At 38.4% G+C, this 18,534-nt stretch overlaps 1 protein-coding gene and 1 pseudogene across 1 annotated transcript; one reads left to right on the top strand and one right to left on the bottom strand.

The window, feature by feature from the left end:
• Window positions 1-1,114: 1,114 nt before the first annotated feature.
• LOC129511647 (olfactory receptor 4Q2-like) lies at window positions 1,115-2,048 on the top strand (annotated as a pseudogene).
• A 13,107-nt stretch (window positions 2,049-15,155) lies between these two features.
• Window positions 15,156-16,088, bottom strand: LOC129512116 (olfactory receptor 4K14). Its single transcript, XM_055329402.1, has one exon. It carries the CDS (start codon window positions 16,086-16,088, stop codon window positions 15,156-15,158), a length of 933 nt encoding a protein of 310 aa, XP_055185377.1.
• Window positions 16,089-18,534: the final 2,446 nt, after the last annotated feature.

The raw sequence follows: 18,534 nt of genomic DNA, 5'->3' as shown, positions 1-18,534 counted from the left end.
CTTCCAGATGGTCTTCTGGGGGAGGGACTTGCTGTGCTGATTCCCAGGTCTGCATACCTGGGGGAGATGTCCCACCCTCTGCCAGGTGCTGGGCTCAGTAGGAGCTGTTTACCTTGTGAGTCCTCTGTTCCCTGGTGGCCCCGCCCCTCCCGGCTACAGGGTGAAACAAGGAGGAACAATGACAAATGGTAGCATCCAGTTTTCCATCCCTGGATTCAGCTCCCACAGTAACTACCCACAGAGTCCCAGTCCGCACTGTCCTAGGTGCTCCCAGGTGGTGGAGGTGCACTGATGCTTAGAGACACCCAGCAGCTGTAGAGTCCTCTCTGTCCTATGCCCTTCTCGCCTCCCCCTGGGGGCTCCCAGGAGGAGAGTCCGTGCTTTCCTGTGCCCTTCTGGCCTTCATCTGTCCCAGGAGGAATGCAGGATCATGGGCTGTGTCTACTGGTGCACCCTGGGATCCCGGGCCTGTGCTGCTGGATTCGCACTCCCAGGGCACGTGGCTCCCCAAGGCAGCAGGGCACAGACCCCTTTGTCCAGAGTCGCCCATATAACTGACTGGCTTCTCCCAGATGCCCTTCCCTGTGCATGCTGCAGCTTTTTACCAAGGTTGGCCCACATTATGTGGTGCCCTTTACCCTGGGGCACACTTCCTCTGTTAATGACTCCGGGAAACTGGACTTCACTGCCCCTTCTGCGATTCTGCCCAATTTCTCTGCTAAGCACTTTTTTGTCCAGGAAGAATCTGGTGTGAATTTTTTAAATTTCCCACTTCTCTGGGGCTGGGCCTTCCTATCCTGGAGGCTCTAGGTGCTCAGCCTTAGCCTGGATCCTCGCAGGGCCACCACTCCCCCACTTGATTCATTTTTATTTTATTTTTTCCACCTTCCTACCTTGTTAGAAGTGAAACCCTTCTCTCTGTAGTGTCTGGCTGTTCTCTCTTTAAATCTCAGGTCAGATTAATAGGTGTTCAGGATGGTTTGAAAGTTATCTAGGTAAGTTGGTGGGGCCAGGTAGGGTGAGGACCCCTACTCTTCCACCATCTTCTATCTCATTCACTTTCAATGTTACTAATGCCCCTTGTTTAATTTCTTTAATCAAGAAGCCAGGTCAAATGGATGAAAACCAAACAGAGATGGTGAGAATCTTTATCCTGGAAGGTTTCTCACAGACACCACCTATTGAGGCAGGTCTATTTGTACTATATATTTTCTTCTATGTGCCCACTTGGGTAGGCAATGTCCTCATCTTGGTCACAGTAGCCTCTGATAACTATCTGAATTCATCACCCATGTATTTCCTTCTTGGCAACCCCTCTTTCCTGGACTTATGTTATTCAACTATCCCTAAGCTTCTGGCTGACTTTCTTGATAATGAGAAGCTCATTCGCTATGGCCAATGCATTGTGCAGCTCTTCTTTCTGCATTTTGTAGGAGCAGTTGAGATGTTCCTGCTTACAGTGAGGGCCTATGATCTTTATGTTGCAATTTGTTGCCCTCTGCACTATACCACAATTATGAGTCAAGGATTATGCTGTATGTTGGTAGCTGCCTCCTGGATGGGAGTGTTTGTGTAATCTACTGTCCAGAGGATCCTTGCTATACGTTTGCTTTTTTTGTGGACCAAACCAGGTGGACAACTTCTTTTGTGATGTTCCCCCATCATCAAACTTGCCTGTGCAGACACATTATTATTGAATTACCAATGGCATCTAACAGTGGGTTAATCTCTACCAGTTCCTTTATTATACTGTTTTCTTCCTATTCCACTATCCTGGCCAAGATTCACTCCAAGGAAGGAAGGCAAAAGGCACTCCCCTCCTGTGGCTCCCACCTCATGGTAGTAACACTCTTCTTTGGACGCAGTATTTTCATCTATGCTCGTCCCTTGTCCACATTTTCTGTGGACAAGATGGTGTCTGTACTCTACAATGTTATTACACTCATGCTGAATCTCCTCATCTACACAATTCAGAACAAAGAGGTCAATCAGCCATGCAGAAACTGTGGGACACGAGAGGACTTGCTTGGAAAAAACAGGAGACATAAACAGTTGAAGTGAGTTTTTGAGAGCAGTCGATCTGAGGTTAAAATAATTACTATTTCATGAATGAGTTAGGAGATGATAGCCTAATTGGTTTTCTTACATTAAATCATAATACTATTTATGGCTGTATAATTAAAGTCATCAAAACTCCCTTCATACTGAATTATTCTACATTTGCTTCCTTTTCCTCAAAGCATCTGTTTTCTGTTTTTCTATTAATTGTTTTTCCATTCTACTCATTCATCTGATCAAATCTTATTCTATCCATTCTTTTCATTTAGTTTGGTGCCACACAGTAGTACAAAGCACCCTTTCCAAAGTCTCACCACTTTCTTTTTTTTTTTTTAACCTTTTTATTTTTTTTTTCAGTTTATTTTTTTTATTTTTTTTTATAAATTAATTTTTATTGGTGTTCAATTTACCAACATACAGAATAACACCCAGTGCTCATCCCGTCAAGTGTACCCCTCAGTGCCCGTCACCCATTCACCCCCACCCCCCACCCTCCTCCCCCTCCACCACCCCTAGTTCATTTCCCAGAGTTAGAAGTCTTTATGTTCTGTCTCCCTTTCTGATATTTCTCACACATTTCTTCTCCCTTCCCTTATATTCCCTTTCGCTATTATTCATATTCCCCAAATGAATGAGAACATACACTGTTTGTCCTTCTCCGGTTACTGTGGCCAAGTTCAAAAAGGGTGTTGCCTGAGTTCTTCTCTGGGATTTTGATGGAATCTTGTCTCACATTTAGATCTTTCATCTATTTTGAGTTTATCTTTGTGTATGGTGCGTCTCACCACTTTCTTATCCACATTGTGCCTGGTTTTATTGTCTTTTCAACTTTCACATTCTAATCAGATGTCTGCAAAGACCTGAATAGGAATGTATATATGTTTCTTACAGTCACAAAATATTTAGAGGGTTATCATTTAGATGAGGTAGAGTGAATCCAATTTATATAACTGTATAACAAACTAATGGATATACTAGCTGCCTTCACTGCTTCGTCACACCGCTACCCTAGTAGTGCAATTCAGGGAGCAACTGTCTAATATGTGGGTCCAACTAACTCTCTTTGAATTACAAATCAAGTGAATCTTAGGCAAGTCATTTAAAGTATTGCAGCCCTAATTTCCTTAGCTGTAGTATGCATAGAATCATGCCTACTTCTTAGTGCTCTGGTGAGGGCTAAAAATGTCAATACATACAAATATGTTTAGTCTGCTGCTTGACACATAACAGGACTTTACTATTATTTATTCATTAGATTTTTCAAGGACATAAAGATACTGATGGTGGAAATTTAAACTGGCTGATTTGCTTTAATGAAACAAACAGTATGGTCTACCAAAACCACTTTAAGGAAAATTCTAGAAACTGTATAGAAATGAGCAATGACATTTTTTTCCTTATCCACTTGGGGCACGGTTTATGCTATTATGACCATTATCATAAAAAAACATTGCTGCATTTTTCATACTCAGAATTATATTAAGACTAATTCATAGGCTTATGTAGTCCTTACTAAAATTTTATAATCAAAGATGGGAAAATTGAATTGACATTCAAGTTCAGAAATAACGAGACACAAAATAGAAATGGGCAATAAAGCATTTTTATTTTTACAGTTATTAATTTTTAATTTTTAAAACATTTATTTATTTATTTATTTATTTTGAGAGAGAGAAAGAGCGTAAGTGAGCAGAGGTAGGAGGGGTGGAGGGAGTAGGAGAGAAAATCTCAAGCAGACCCCACAATGGGCAAGGAATTTCCTGGGAGGCTTGATATCAGGACCCTGAAATCACCATGTGAGCCAAAACCAAGAGTCAGAGGTTTACCTGATTGCACCACCCAATTGCCCTGTTTTTTACTGCTTTTTAAAAAGTAAGTGAATTATAGAAGCAATTTCAGCAATAATTTGTGTGACAGAGACAGAAGCCAAGAATGTTAGTTAAACTCATTGAAGACTGAAGTTTTGTATTTATCTTTACATTCCCAAAGCTTACTTTTTAAAATGCCTAAAATAAAATAGAAACTCAATAAAAACATGATTGATAAGTGAAGGAATTTTGTATATATTCTTTGATCAGTGTGGTTAAGTTTATGGAAGAGACACTTCAGACCTGTTTTCTTTTCCCATACTTGGAAAGATAACTTGGAAATTTTTTATTAAGAACTAGGAAACACTTTGAGAGATTTTACTGAAGCAAGATTTCCTCCAAAAATAGATATCAGGGCAGCCCTGGTGGCTCAGTGGTTTAGCGCTGCCTTTAGTCCAGGGTGTGATCCTGAGTCCCGGGATCGAGTCCCACATCAGGCTCTCTGCATGGAACCTGCTTCTCCCTCTGCCTATGTCTCTGCCTCTCTCTCTCTCTCTCTCTCTCTCTCTCTCTCTCTCTGTCATCATGAATAAATAAATAAAATCTTTTAACAAATAGATATCAAAACACCTAAGGATATACCACTATTATTGTCAGAGAAGTTAGATACTTCAAAATTAAACAGATAAGTAATCAAGTTCACAATTATAAATCATGTGATCTCATCTAAAGATATTGACTATGATATCAGGAATATATTTGAATTATTAGTACTTTACTAACAGTATCATCAAGAGAGGAATTTTTGAGGGTTAAAATTCAGCAAACTTGAGGCAATCATAATGACACAATTCAGTTAGTTTTTCCTAGAGATTGATACAGAAAGATTCTCTGGTGCTGTTAGAAATTTCCACTAATCAATGCCATGTGGAAAAAGTGATACTTGGAAATTTTAAAAACTATTCAATATTTGTAGTAGTAGATAAAATTAAGATAAAATCAGTGTTCTGAGAAAAAACATAAAAAACAGACATAACCATAAGTTCTATAAGATAAATGGAAATATGTATCTACGTATAAATACAAAGCCTCCTAGAAATTCTCAAGGAAACCAACATATTAAAATATTGGACTGCTTCTGTGTATTTAAACAAGTACTCAAATTGTTTACCATACTACCAATTTTAAATTGCTTTTTTTTATCCTTTTCAAAAGGCTGCCTTCATTTCAACATAACATGAAACTCTATGAGAAACCTATCCAATGACTCATACAGTTCAATCTCACATCCAATATCTAATGCTCTTATTCAAATAAAATATGAAATCTTAGATTTTAAACAAAAATGTTTAACCAGTAGTGGAATTATTTGGCCACATGGTAATTCTCTTATTAACTTTTTGAGGAACCTCTATCCTGTTCTCTACAGTCACTGCACCAATCTGCATTCCCATCAGCAGTTTGTGAAAATCATCAACACTTCATCAACATCTTTATCTTCATCAACACTTGCTATTTCTTGCCTTTTCTTTTTTTTAATTTTTATTTATTTATGATAGGCACACAGTGAGAGAGAGAGGCAGAGACATAGGCAGAGGGAGAAGCAGACTCCATGCACCAGGAGCCCGACGTGGGATTCGATCCCGGGTCCCCAGGATCGTGCCCTGGGCCAAAGGCAGGCGCTAAACCGCTGCGCCACCCAGGGATCCCTATTTCTTGCCTTTTCATATTAGTCATTCTGGCAGGTGTCAGGTGATATCTCATTGTGGTTTTGATCTGCGTTTCCTTGATGAGTGATTTTTTAAAAATATTTTATTCATGAGAGAGAGAAAGAGAGAGAGAGAGGCAGAGATACAGGCAGAGGGAAAAGCAGGCTCCATGCAGTGAGCCTGACGTGGGACTCGACCCGGGGTCTCCAGGATCATATCCAGGGCTGAAGGTGGCGCTAAACTATTGAGCCACCCGGGCTGCCCAATGATGAGTGATTTTAAGTGTCTTTTCATGTGTCTGCTGGCTATCTGCATGTATTTTTGGAAAAAATGGACCTCTTCTAATTTTTAATGGGATTATTTGGTTATTTTGGTTTCGAATTGTGTAAATTCTTTATAGATTTTGTATAGTAATCTCTTATCATTCAAAAATATCTTCTCCCATTGAGTAGCTTGCCTTTTTGTTTTATTGATAGATTCCTTCACTGTACAAACCCTTTTGGTTTTGATGTAGTCCCAATAGTTTAATTTTGCTTTTGTTTCCCTTGCCTTTGGAAAAATGTGAAATATATTCCTTTACTTTCCTCTGCATAATCTTCTATCTAGAAAAATGATGCTATAATCAATGTCAAAGAAATTACTGCCTGTATTGTCTTCTGGGATTTTTATTGTTTGTTTCATATTTAGTTCTTTAATCCATTCTGAGTTTATTTTTGTGTGTAGTGTGAGAAAGCACTCCAATTTCATTCTTTTCCATGCATCTCTTCAGTTTTCCATGTATCATTTGTTGAAGAAAGTTTTTTCCCTGTTGTATATTCTTGCCTCCTTTGTCCTAGATTAACTAAGCATAAATATGTGGGTTTATTTCTCGACGTTTTGTTGTGTTACATTGATTTAAGTACTAACTCTTTTGACTACTACAGGTTTATATCTTGAAATCTAGTATTGTGATATGTCCAGTTTTACCATTCTCTCTCATAATTGCTTGGAATATTCAGTCTTTTCAGGTTACTCAAAGAAAACAAAAACACTAATTTGAAAATATATATGCACTAGTACACTTATTTCAGCATTATTTATAGCAGACAAGATATGGAAGCAACCTAAATATGTGCATGCATAGATGAATAGGTAAAGAAAATGTGTGAGGGTGTATGTATACACACAACTGAATAGTACTCAGCCAAAAAATAGAATGAGATTTTGCCATTTGTAACAACATGAATGGATCTAGAGAGTATAATCTTAAGTGAAGTAAGTCAGATAAAGACAAATAACACTCATTACAAATTGCACTCATATGTGGGGTTTAAAAAACACAGCAAAAAAAAAAAAAACAGATTAAAAAACCAGGCTCTATAGCAGCAATGTCCACAATAGCCAAACTGTGGAAGGAGCCTCTGATGGTACAGAGGACACCTTCGAAGGTGTCCATCGAAAGATGAATGGATAAAGAAGATGTGGTTTATGTATACAATAGAATACTACTCAGCCATTAGAAACGACAAATACCCACCATTTGCTTCAACGTGGATGGAACTGGAGGGTATTACGCTGAGTGAAGTACGTCAATCGGAGAAGGACAAACATTACATGTTCTCATTCATTTGGGGAATATAAATAATAGTGAAAGGGAATAAAAGGGAGGGGAGAAGAAATGGGTAGGAAATACCAGAAAGGGAGACAGAACATAAAGACTCCTAACTCTGGGAAACGAACTAGGGGTGGTGGAAGGGGAGGAGGGAGGGGGATGAGGGTGAATGGGTGACGGGCACTGAGGGGGGCACTTGACAGGATGAGCACTGGGTGTTATTCTGTATGTTGGCAAATTGGACACCAATAAAAAATAAATTTATATATAAAAATATAATATATATATATATAATATTAAAAAACAGGCTCTTAAATGCAAAAAACAAATAGGTTGGTTACCAGAGGGAAGATGGGTGGGGGATGGGTGATATCGACAAAGGGGATTAAGAGTACACTTATCTCATAATGAGCACTGCCTAATGCACAGAATTGTAGAATTATATTTTAAAGTTGAAACTAACATAACACTGTATGTTAATGATACTTCAATAATAAAAAAATCTAACCTATGTTGACAGTATTTTTCAGTTCATAATGAAATCACTAACAATCCCTAAAATTCCATTCTCTTAACTCAACAAATATGTATGTATGTATGTATGTATGTATGTATGTATTTATTATTGGATTTTGATTTGCCACCATACAGCATAACACCCAGTGTTCATCCCGTCAAGTGCCCCCCTCAGTGCCCATCACCCAGTCACCCTGTCTCCCTGCCCACCTCACTTTCCACCACCCCTCATTCCTTTCCCAGAGTTAGGAGTCTCTCATGTTCTGTCACCCTCACTGATACTTTCCACTGATTTTCTCTCCTTTCCTCTTTATTCCCTTTTACTATTTCTTATATTCCCCATATGAAGGAAACCATATAATGTTTGTCCTTCTCTGATTGAGTTACTTCACTCAGCATAATACCCTCCAGTTCCATTTATGTCCAGATGGTGGGTATTCATCATTTCTGATGGCTGAGTAATATTCCATTGTATACATAGACCACAGCTTCTTCAACGTGCGCTGACAGAGTAGAAAAGGCCTTAGACAAACCACCTGAGGAACGTTTCCAGACAGTGACCAGTATGAAAACTTAGGAGATAAGCAATGAGAAGAAGGCGCCCATGGAAATGAACCTGCTGTTGGTAGTCACCATGAATTCCATCCTGTAAGGGTCTGCGCAGGCACGTTTGATGAACCAAGGAAGTCCAAAGCAAAAACTGTCTATCTCATTAGGACCACAAAAAGTCAAGTGGACAATGAAAGCTAACTGGGCTGCTGAATGAATGAGGCCAACAGCCCAAGTACCAGACAGAAGCAAAATTCACATCTGTGGGCTCATGATAGTCAGAGAGTGGAGGGGTTTACATATGGCCACATAGCAATCCAAGACCATGGCAATGAGCAGCACCATCTCAGATCCACCCAGGACATTAAGTACAAATAAATGGATGACACATCCCTGGAAGGATATGGTTTTGTGCCCTGAGTGCAAGTCATGAATCTTCTTAGGAACCATTAAGGTGGAAAGACACAAGTCAATGAATGAGAGATTTGCTAAAAGGAAGTACATAGTGGAATGTAAGTAAGGGTAAACATCACTCTAAACACAACAAGGAGGTTTCCCAGGATAACTGTTACATAAAACACTGGAGAAAAAGCAAGGAGAAAATTCAATGCTGGTCTATAGGTAGAAAGTGCCAAGGATATAAACCAAAACACATCAGAATAATTTGATTCATACAGTGGCTTTGCCTGGTGAAAACCTAAAATACCAAAACCATAATAATAAATCAAGAATTTAACAAAAATTATCATTTAAAAACACAGATTTGAGCTTTCATTAACTCTGGCATTAAGAAGAAATATCCAGTAACAGCCATAAGATGTTTTTTTTTAAATATTATGCGTTGACTTATCCATTCAGCTAATATACTTAATGAGCACAACTAATATTCCTAATGAGTATCTACCATTTGCCTAGAGCTATGTCAAGTTCTGAGGTAAAACAGTGATCCTGACTTCAGGAGGTTTACAGGCTGAGGGTGGAACTAGACATTAAATAGCTTTAAATACAAATAGAACTCTGGTAATTAATTTAAAGAAATGAACTGTGGTGAATGTGTTTCTTAGGCAGAACCATAAAACTGCAAGAGTCACTTCCTTTGTCAAGATCATCTGGGTCCTCCTAATGGATGAAGGAGGCAATACGAGGAGATATAATGATTGGACATATATTTATTTCTGTGAAAGTCTCCCTAATCTTTTCATCTTCAAACTGCATCTGAGATCCGGGAGAAAGAGAGAGAAATGAAAAAAAATATTTCCCCATGTATAGGAATGAAATTTTACTTCCAATGGAAATCTTTAAATTTGGAGGCTCCCCTTTGAAAATTTAACATTTAGAAATTACTTACATTGAAGAATTCTTTATACAAAATCATTTGATTTAAAAGCTGTTTAAATATTGACATGAAAGAAAAACACTCCTGAGACCAGATAGTGATTATAGAGTGACTATAGGAGATATAGCTCTCTAAACGTTGCCCTTCTGAAATCTGGGCTTTCTGGATTTCAGTGTGGTTTGAATGCTAAGTGGCAAAACCAAGCTTGCCATTTTGTTTTTCAAAGTTTTTAAGGTAGTTAACGATATCTCACAGAGAATTGAAAGAGGAAAGAGCTGATCCTTTCATGACTGCAGGGAGAGAAGAAATGTTTAGGATGCCTCAACTTCACAGCACCTTCTCAGTGATAGACTCATCTGTCCATAAACAACACATTTAATGAGATCACAAATTTTGAATCAATGTCCTAGTCACATTTTTCTGAGACTATATCCTGGTCCATTAATAGAGACTTCTCACATAAGCAAATCCTTCTAACCGACCCTTAAAGCAGCTACCCCTGCAGATGGATGATGCCAGCAATTATCCGGTGGTTTTTCAGTCATGATTGTGAATTAGAATTATCTGAAGCATCTTGGTGTAAAAAGCACATTTCTGGGATTTGGTCCCAGAATACTAATTCAGCAGGGATGGACCCAGATTATTTGCATTTATAAAGCATTGCAGGTGATTTTAACGTGGGCGGTCTTCAAATTACACTTAGAAAAACAAAGTATTTTGGATTTTACCTTATTTCAAAACAGGAAAATGAGTTTCATAAAAGTCTTCCTCAAAATTCAAAGAAGTTCCTCCACTTAAAATCTATAGCTGCACTGCCTGTACACTGACTGGCAAATTCCCTACAAAACCCCACAATTTGGGGAAAATTGGTGACTTTGGTAACTCAAGTTTCACTAACAAATCAGGCAGGCATACTCCTTCAATCTAGACAACTAGAGATTTCTGCACCTAAGGTGAAATAGTGCAAGGGTCCACATCCATTTTCATGAATCTGACCAAAGCAAGATGGAGTGGTGAGAAGAGACTGCAGATAAGAGTCATGGATGCTTCTAAATAGTCGGAAATGCCTGTGGGATCTAGCACCTACTTCAGCATTTACTACAGGACTGGTTCTGTGCTGAACATGCTGTGCGTGTGTGTATGTAATAATAGGACAAAATACAGAATCCTCAGAAATCAAAGAAAAACTGATGTAAGAAAGGAACTTTTTCCTAACCAGCAAGACTGGATTGTTTCCCTCTCCTGCACTCAGATATCATGTTTATCACTATCACAGATCTCACATGACAGCATATTTTGTGACAGTTCCCTTGCTTTTATTCCACTCAACTAAGAATGTGTTCTTAAATACTCTATGTCTGCTCCCAGCTCTGCTGATGTAATCTGAACTATAGCAGGTGTTTGACATTTATTACTTGAATAATAAATGTATAAATAGTACTAGACATATCTTGATATAAAATGGCTATGTCTTAAGGTCTACAAAGTCAATTACATCAATAAAACTAAGGAAATTTATCCAAAACAGATGGAAAAGAGATAATTTAAAAGAAAATCTATTTTTTCCCACATTACAGGCACTGTGGAACCACTGCAGAATCTGAAGTAGCTATGATGTGGTTTCCTCCCAAAAGAATGCCGCCTCAATTGAAATAGAAGACACTGAAAGACTAGGCCCTTCTCTGAGTCTTGTTCAATGAACTCTCTGGAAGCCCTCGAATTTGGCATTTTAATTAGGACTACCTGTAAGAGTACTAATCACCCCCTCACTGAAGCAAAAACGACAACTTATAACTTATTTTCCCCATCATTTTTGGGACCAGGCTGACCACAGCTGCTGTCTGAGCCACACAACTACAAAATCACCACCACATCCCTGACAGGTGGCTGTCCAAGGTTGGGACGAAGGTCAGGTACACCACTGACCTATTCTCAATCTGTAAGTACTGGGAAATATCACCACAGCACATGCCCCACTACACAGCTGGAGGAGAGAAGACGCCACCAGAAGCCTGTCCAGAGGGCACTCCTTCAGTCGGCCCATTAAGTGGGGCCCCTCAAGGACATGTCCTGTAGGCACAGCACACAAGGAGGGGCACAACCTCCCCCAAGGAGGTCCCAAACTAGGACGCCATCTGGATCTTCTCTGTGACCTGGCGCCACCTACCTGTTGGAGATCCAGGGTCCCCATCAAGTGGCTCGTGGCATCTTCGGAGTCCTCAACGGGAAGCAGGTGGTCCCCTGGAGGAGTCCCGGCCAGCACCCCTGAGCCTATGGGAAGTCCTCGGTGCCCTTTGAGCGGTCCATGGACACCTGAGGTCCCATGCACGCAGCCAGCCCCCACCCCCACCCCTGTGTGTTAAGCAGCAGCAGATCCTGGCCCTAGGCCTCGCTGCTGTTCGAGGGGTCCCACGCCCACCTGAGGCTCCACACAGCCAGCACACACACACACACACACCCCACAGTTTGAGCAACAGTGAATCCCACCCCGAGGCCCTCTGGACACCCCAGCCTCCACAGCCAGAGGATGCTGGCGACCTGCAAGCATAGAACTCTGAAGGAACACTAGCAGCCCGGGCACTTGGCCCTGCTCCCTGTCGCGCCTGCACAGGACCCCAGGACCCCCCAAAGCACTGAGCGCTTCACATGAGCACAGCTGGCAGGGTGTGGATGGTGCTGCTCCAGGACAGCTTCTGGGCCCACTCTGTCCATAGCTCAACACTGACACCTGATGCTGTCTCTTTTGATGTTATTTCAAAATTTCAGAGGCAACAGAACTGCCTTCCCACCTGGAACTTATTTGAATGGAGGGCTAGGGGGAGGCTGGGGACACTCAATACTTTTGTCCCATTTCTTCAGAGGGAAATGCACATGTCCCTGAAAAATTTTTAAATAATGGCATTAAGAGGAAACCATGAGAGTCCCATAAAATGATGTCTATCTCTAATAGGATTTAAATTATTAAGACAATATATTTTCCTCCTTTTTATTTCATTGTATTCTAGCATTTTATAAATATTACTTTATCTTTCAGATTTTAAGCCTTCTTTTTTTGTCTTCAACAGTTTCAGAGAGGAATATGATGTCATCTTCCTTTTTTTTTTTTTTTGGTGTCATCTTCCTGAAAGCTCTTGTGGTATCCACTCTTTGTTTTAATTGAAGTATAATTGACAGATAATACCCTATGAACTTCGGGTGTACGTCTCAGTGATCAGAACTTTTATACATTAGAAAGTGATCCCCTCAGGAAGTCTAGTTACTGTCAACATACAAAGTTATTACCATATTATCAACTATTTTCCTATGCTGTACATCATATCCCTGACATTTATTTGATAACCGAATGTTTGTATCTCTTAATTTTCCTTCACCTATTTTGTCTATCCTCCACACTCTTCCCATGTGATAAACACCACTTGTTCTCTGTGTCTGTAAGTCTGTTTCTTTTGTTCATTTCTTTTTTTTTAGATTCCACATTTAAGTAAAATCATATGGTATTTGTCTTTATCTGTCTTACTTATTTGACTTCCAATAATACCCTCTAGGTCCATGCATTTTGTCTTAAAGGATAACATTTCATTCTTTTTTAATGGCCAAATAATGTTCCAATATTCCATGATATAGGTAATATACAGATATATAAAAAGATATAAGTATAGGTGCCACTTCTTTATCCATTCATCTACATTTGGACACTTAGGTTGCTTCTATATCTTGACTATTATACATGATGCTGCAGTGCACATAGCATATATCTCTTTTAAGCTCTTTAAATGTTCGCATAGATGGGTGTAATTCATCATAGAATTTGACTATGCCCAAAGTTCATGAAATCAAAATACAGTATTATTACAGCGCCAAGCAAGAGGACTCTTGAGAAATCTATCCTAAAGCAGCTGTTTTCAATCTGTGTTCTTTTAGTGTTTGTGAAAATGTGTGTCATTACAGCCATAAGAGAAGCCAGAAGTGCTCTGGAGCATGCTTTTCCTTATTGTAAACATTGTCTAGGGGCAGCCTGGGTTACTCAGTGGTTTAGCGTTGCCTTAAGCCCAGGATGTGATCCTGGACACCTGGGATCAAGTCACACGTCAGACTCCCCGTGGGGAACCTGCTTCTCCCTCTGCCTGTGTCTCTGTCTCTCTGTGTGTCTCTCATGAATAAATAAAGTCTTTATAAAAGGAAACATTGTCTAAAATTATTGGCAGTTTCATCCAGTTACTCAAGTAATTTGCTCATTACCTGATTCTCTCCTTTTGTGTGACATTTCAGAATCGAAGTACAAGAAAACTGAACTCTTTAACCATTAGTTTAGTTAATACAAAAGTTACCTCTTGCTTATGATTATCTTCTTAAGATCCAAAGACATCTAAAAATTCAGCATGAGATCTGAATCTGTGGTACTCAAGCACACTTCTGAATAGATGATTCCCCAAGGGGCAGAATTGACTCAGTAAGACAGTGTAAATGTAGTGTTTACTTACAGTCTGTGGGTAAAAATTTATTAATTTTCTAAACCAATGCACTTTATTTTTTAATTTTTTTATTGGAGTTCAATTTACCAACATATAGCATAACACCCAGTGCTCATCCCATCAAGTTCCCCCCTCTGTGCCCATCACCCAGTCACTTTAAATAGTAACACAATAGCTTATTTTACAACATGAAATACTGAGCCAGAAATACTGATTTTTTCCGGTGAGAAAATGAACTTCTGAATTGAATTTTACTGGCATACATTCTTTTTTTTTTCACTAAAAAGTTTAAGCATAATACACATTTATAAGAAAAAGTATACTTTTTTAATCAATAAGACCTTTAAATAGTGTCTTTTTCCTTCTCTCAGGCTTTCAATGCCAGGAGATTCCTAAGGCATTTTATTCTCAACTAGCTTCCTTGTGCTGAGTGTCTTATGTCTTGAATGCCTATGAACTAACAGCTCATGCTGTATTGAACTATATTTAGGAAATTAAATTCATTTCCTATTAATATTTTACACAAAATACTAGTAAGAGAAATCTGATTTAACAAAGAAAAATATAATTTGCAAGTGCATTCTGAAGGGAATGTATGGAGTTAAATGTATGAATGTACATGTATGTGTGTTCATAATGAAGTTATATTATAGAGTAATTACTATGTAAGTATACTAATATTATATTAAAATGCCATTTTATACTTACAAATTATAATATAAAATTATTTTAACTGTTTTTATCTTATTTTGTATATTTTTTATTGGAGTTCTATTTGCCAACATAATATAACAGTCAATGCTCATCCTGTCAAGTGCCCCCCTCAGTGCCCATCACCCAGTAAAATTATATTAAAATAATATAGTTATTGTAATGTCATATAAACCATACAATATCAGGTAGTGATATTATAATGTCATAAAATTTTATTTAAAGCATAAAATTATACAGAAGTAATACATGATTTTTGTTGTGATCTACAACTATTTCTCTGCAATATAACACAATACAAATTATATCAGTAAAACATCAGAATGAAATCTTTGCACAAATCATAGTAAAGAAATTATACCCCCTAAATGAGTAAGAAAATGTAGGCCTATGGAAAGTTGGGACTCAATGAGAAGTCACATGGTGGTTACACAGTTTCTTCATAGCTATTTTCATCTCTTTATTTCTCAGTGTGTAGATAAGGGGGTTCAAGAGTGGAGTAAAAATGGTGTAAAACACAGACAGGAGCTTGTCCACAGAGAACCGACTGAAAGGCCACACATAAATGAAAATGCAGGGCCCAAAGAAGAGTGTGACAACCATGATGTGTGCAGAGCAAGTGGAGAGTGCTTTGGATACCCCACCAGCAGTGCGCTGTCGGACAGTGATGAGGATGACAGTGTAAGAGACCAAGAGGAGCAGAAAGCAGCTCATGGAGAGTAATCCACTATCTGAGATCATAAGGATACCTAAGATGTAGGTGTCCATGCAGGCAAGCTTGATTACAAGAGGCAGGTCACAAAAGAAGCTGTCCACCTCATTGGGGCCACAGTATGGTAAATTCACAGTAAAGGCTACTTGACTGATGGAATGCACAAAGCCAATGACCCATGAGACCAACACCAGCCCCACGCAGGTCTGCCGTCTCATCATGGTCATATAATGCAGAGGTTTACATATAGCCACGTATCTGTCATAAGCCATGGAAACCAAAAGTACCATCTCAGCCCCACCAATAAAGTGCAAGAAGAAGATTTGGGCCATACATCCTCCAAAGGAGATAAGCTTTCGGTCACTAAGAAAGTCCCTGAGCATCTTGGGGGTGGCAAAGGAGGCGAGCCATATGTCTAAGAAAGATAGGTTTCCTAGCAGGAAGTACATAGGAGAGGAGTGCAAGTGTGAGTCAGAAATTACGGTGACCACAATGATGAGGTTACCCAGCACACTGGCCACATAGATCCCAGAGAAAAATATGAAGAATAAATGCTGGAGATGTCGTGACGTGCAGAGTCCATACAACACAAATTCTGACACCAAGGAATAATTCTGCAACTTCATTATCTCCAGTTTCAGGCTGTGTTCTGAATCTATATGAAGAAAGGAGGTGGATATGAAAGGGCCTGTCAAATATCAGGCACATGAAATTGATCACCTAAATTTTATCTGAATGTAATTTTAATTTGTAAGATGTTAATTCAAAATGCAATACAGAGAAGATTAAAGCCAATCCCAGCCATAGAATTTGCTTTTCTCTCATATTAAGGCTGCTTGGAATCTTTTGTTATTTTTTAAATCTACTTTATTAAGATAAAATGTACCTATGCTTTAAAATTCACTCATTTTAAGTGTAAGACACAATGATTTTTAAACAGATTTATGGAGTTATGCAGTCATGTCCACAATGCTTTCTTTGAAATCTTGGCAATCCAGACAGTTTCTGAGACTTCTCCTGGTAGCCGTGAAATTATCTCTTCCTTCCGTATTCATTTGTTCATTCACAAGCTCACTATTCAGACCGTGTCTATGTAACACTGACAGTTTACCAATCTCACTTAAATCAGTTAATAAAGCAATAAGTATAAAGGAAACTAAACCTATTAACATAAGGTTCACACAGCTCCCCCTTTCCCACATTTTACTACTGCTCTTATCATCTCAATCAGTTGGATTTGCAATTAAAGAGCCAATGATCCAATCATTTATAGGTTTACTGTGTATAAACTGACTACTTATGACAGGATTTTAGAGTGGCTTCAATGAAAGAAATATTTTTCAAGAGCTCTCAACAAGGACCAGAACATAGAACCCATGCAATAATTTTTTGGGTGGATGGTGTAGTTTTTACAATATACATGAGTGATTGATAAGTTCAGCGTTTTATTAAAAATGTAGTTCTGAACTTCCAGAAGAACTGGGATGGAATGGATAGGTCTCATTATCAGTTTATCACGGAAATGAGGTGACACCCCAGTCTTCTCACTAAGAGGAACATATTGTATAAACTTTTTTATAAAGATACTGAACAGAATTCTTCAGAGAAATTTCACAAAAGATGCAGAACTGTCCTTTGTATGAACTCTTAGTATGTTAGCCCTTTATAAGATTGAAGACTATAACATGAAACAACAGTTTGGTAAGGCTTCTCTTACAGGGAACTAAAGTAACATATTTCGGATTTGAAATATTCTGATGATGGGAACATATAGTGATAGAATTTAAAAATCTAGAGGAATTAATGTCTATTATATCTGTTTGAGGCCACTCGAATGGCAACAGTCTCAGGCAGGTTTTTGTCAGGATAATGGACTCAAAATCCTTTTGTTCCTTTTAAACTTTTCTAAATGGATTTTATTAAAAGATTTCATTGCAAGACTCTTTGGCTATAGGTGCTACCCCTCTTTAGAATGGGATTATAAATTTAAATTTAACCACCACCAAGACACAATGGGTATAATCACAACTCAGGATCTCTTCACAAGTTAAATTAGATGACCTGACACCAGCTAACTTACATATTACAGACCATAATGGCTGTTCTTTTATTGGTATACTTTTGCTCTACAGCCATGAAGTTTTCCTCATGTAAACCTAAAACATAACTGCGTTTCATTTAATGTGTTTTAGAGATTAGGTGAACAGAACGTCAAAGCAATCAGATGGAAACATGGGAAATAAGCAAAAAAAGAAATGTTTTACTTGCTATTGAATTAAAAGTGCTCTGAAATTAGATATTGGTGACAGTTGCACAACTCTGTAAATATGCTAAAAACCATTTAATTGGACACTGGAAATGATGTAAATTATATAGCAATGGTACGTAAATTATATAGCAATACACTTTTGAAAAAGGATGTTAAAAGAAGTGGAGGGAATTTAAACAGGGTTCTGATTTCAGAGAACACTTCATGAGTTACAAACGCATTTTAACGTTTGATAAATGCTGAATTTATACTCAGAAGCAAATGAGGAAGGTTTTGCATACCTACAAATGCTACTTAGGAAACAAATACAACAATGACAAAATTTGACTTTAACTAACAATGACTTTAATGTAAAAAATAGTAGACTGTATTGATCTCTGGTTGACTTGTAGGTTCAGAAACAGATTCACTAAATGTCTATCAAAGGCTATTTACTAACCTGGGGTTGGATGCTCACTGCTGATGCTGTTGACACTTCAGCTTGTATTTCAAATCTATGATGTCTGGTTAGAACTTTTGAAAACATATATGCTTTGTTTCCTATAAACAATTTAATAAATCTCTTTCTCCTCCTCCTGGAAAATAATTCAGGAAAAATATCACTTTAAGAAGCTAGAGAACTTCATATTTGAGCCTTCTTCAGACTTTAGATGTAAATATTTACATTCTGTCTCCCATCAAATAAAGTATCCCTTAAAGATGGGTCATTGATGGCCAATTACCATCAAGGAGCTTGGGGAATAAATTATCTTCAAGTGAAAATATGTGCTAATAAGTCATGTTCATTTCCACAAGTGAGAAAG

This window comes from Nyctereutes procyonoides, unplaced genomic scaffold (genome assembly GCF_905146905.1).
Source record: "Nyctereutes procyonoides isolate TBG_1078 unplaced genomic scaffold, NYPRO_anot_genome, whole genome shotgun sequence".
Lineage (NCBI taxonomy): Eukaryota > Metazoa > Chordata > Mammalia > Carnivora > Canidae > Nyctereutes > Nyctereutes procyonoides.
Note: the sequence above shows the minus strand (reverse complement) of the source record. Positions and strands in the feature narration are given on the sequence as shown.

Excerpts from the sequence above, each read along its gene's own strand:
- LOC129512116 (XM_055329402.1), bottom strand. The coding sequence starts at position 16,088 with ATGAAGTTGCAGAATTATTCCTTGGTGTCAGAATTTGTGTTGTATGGA.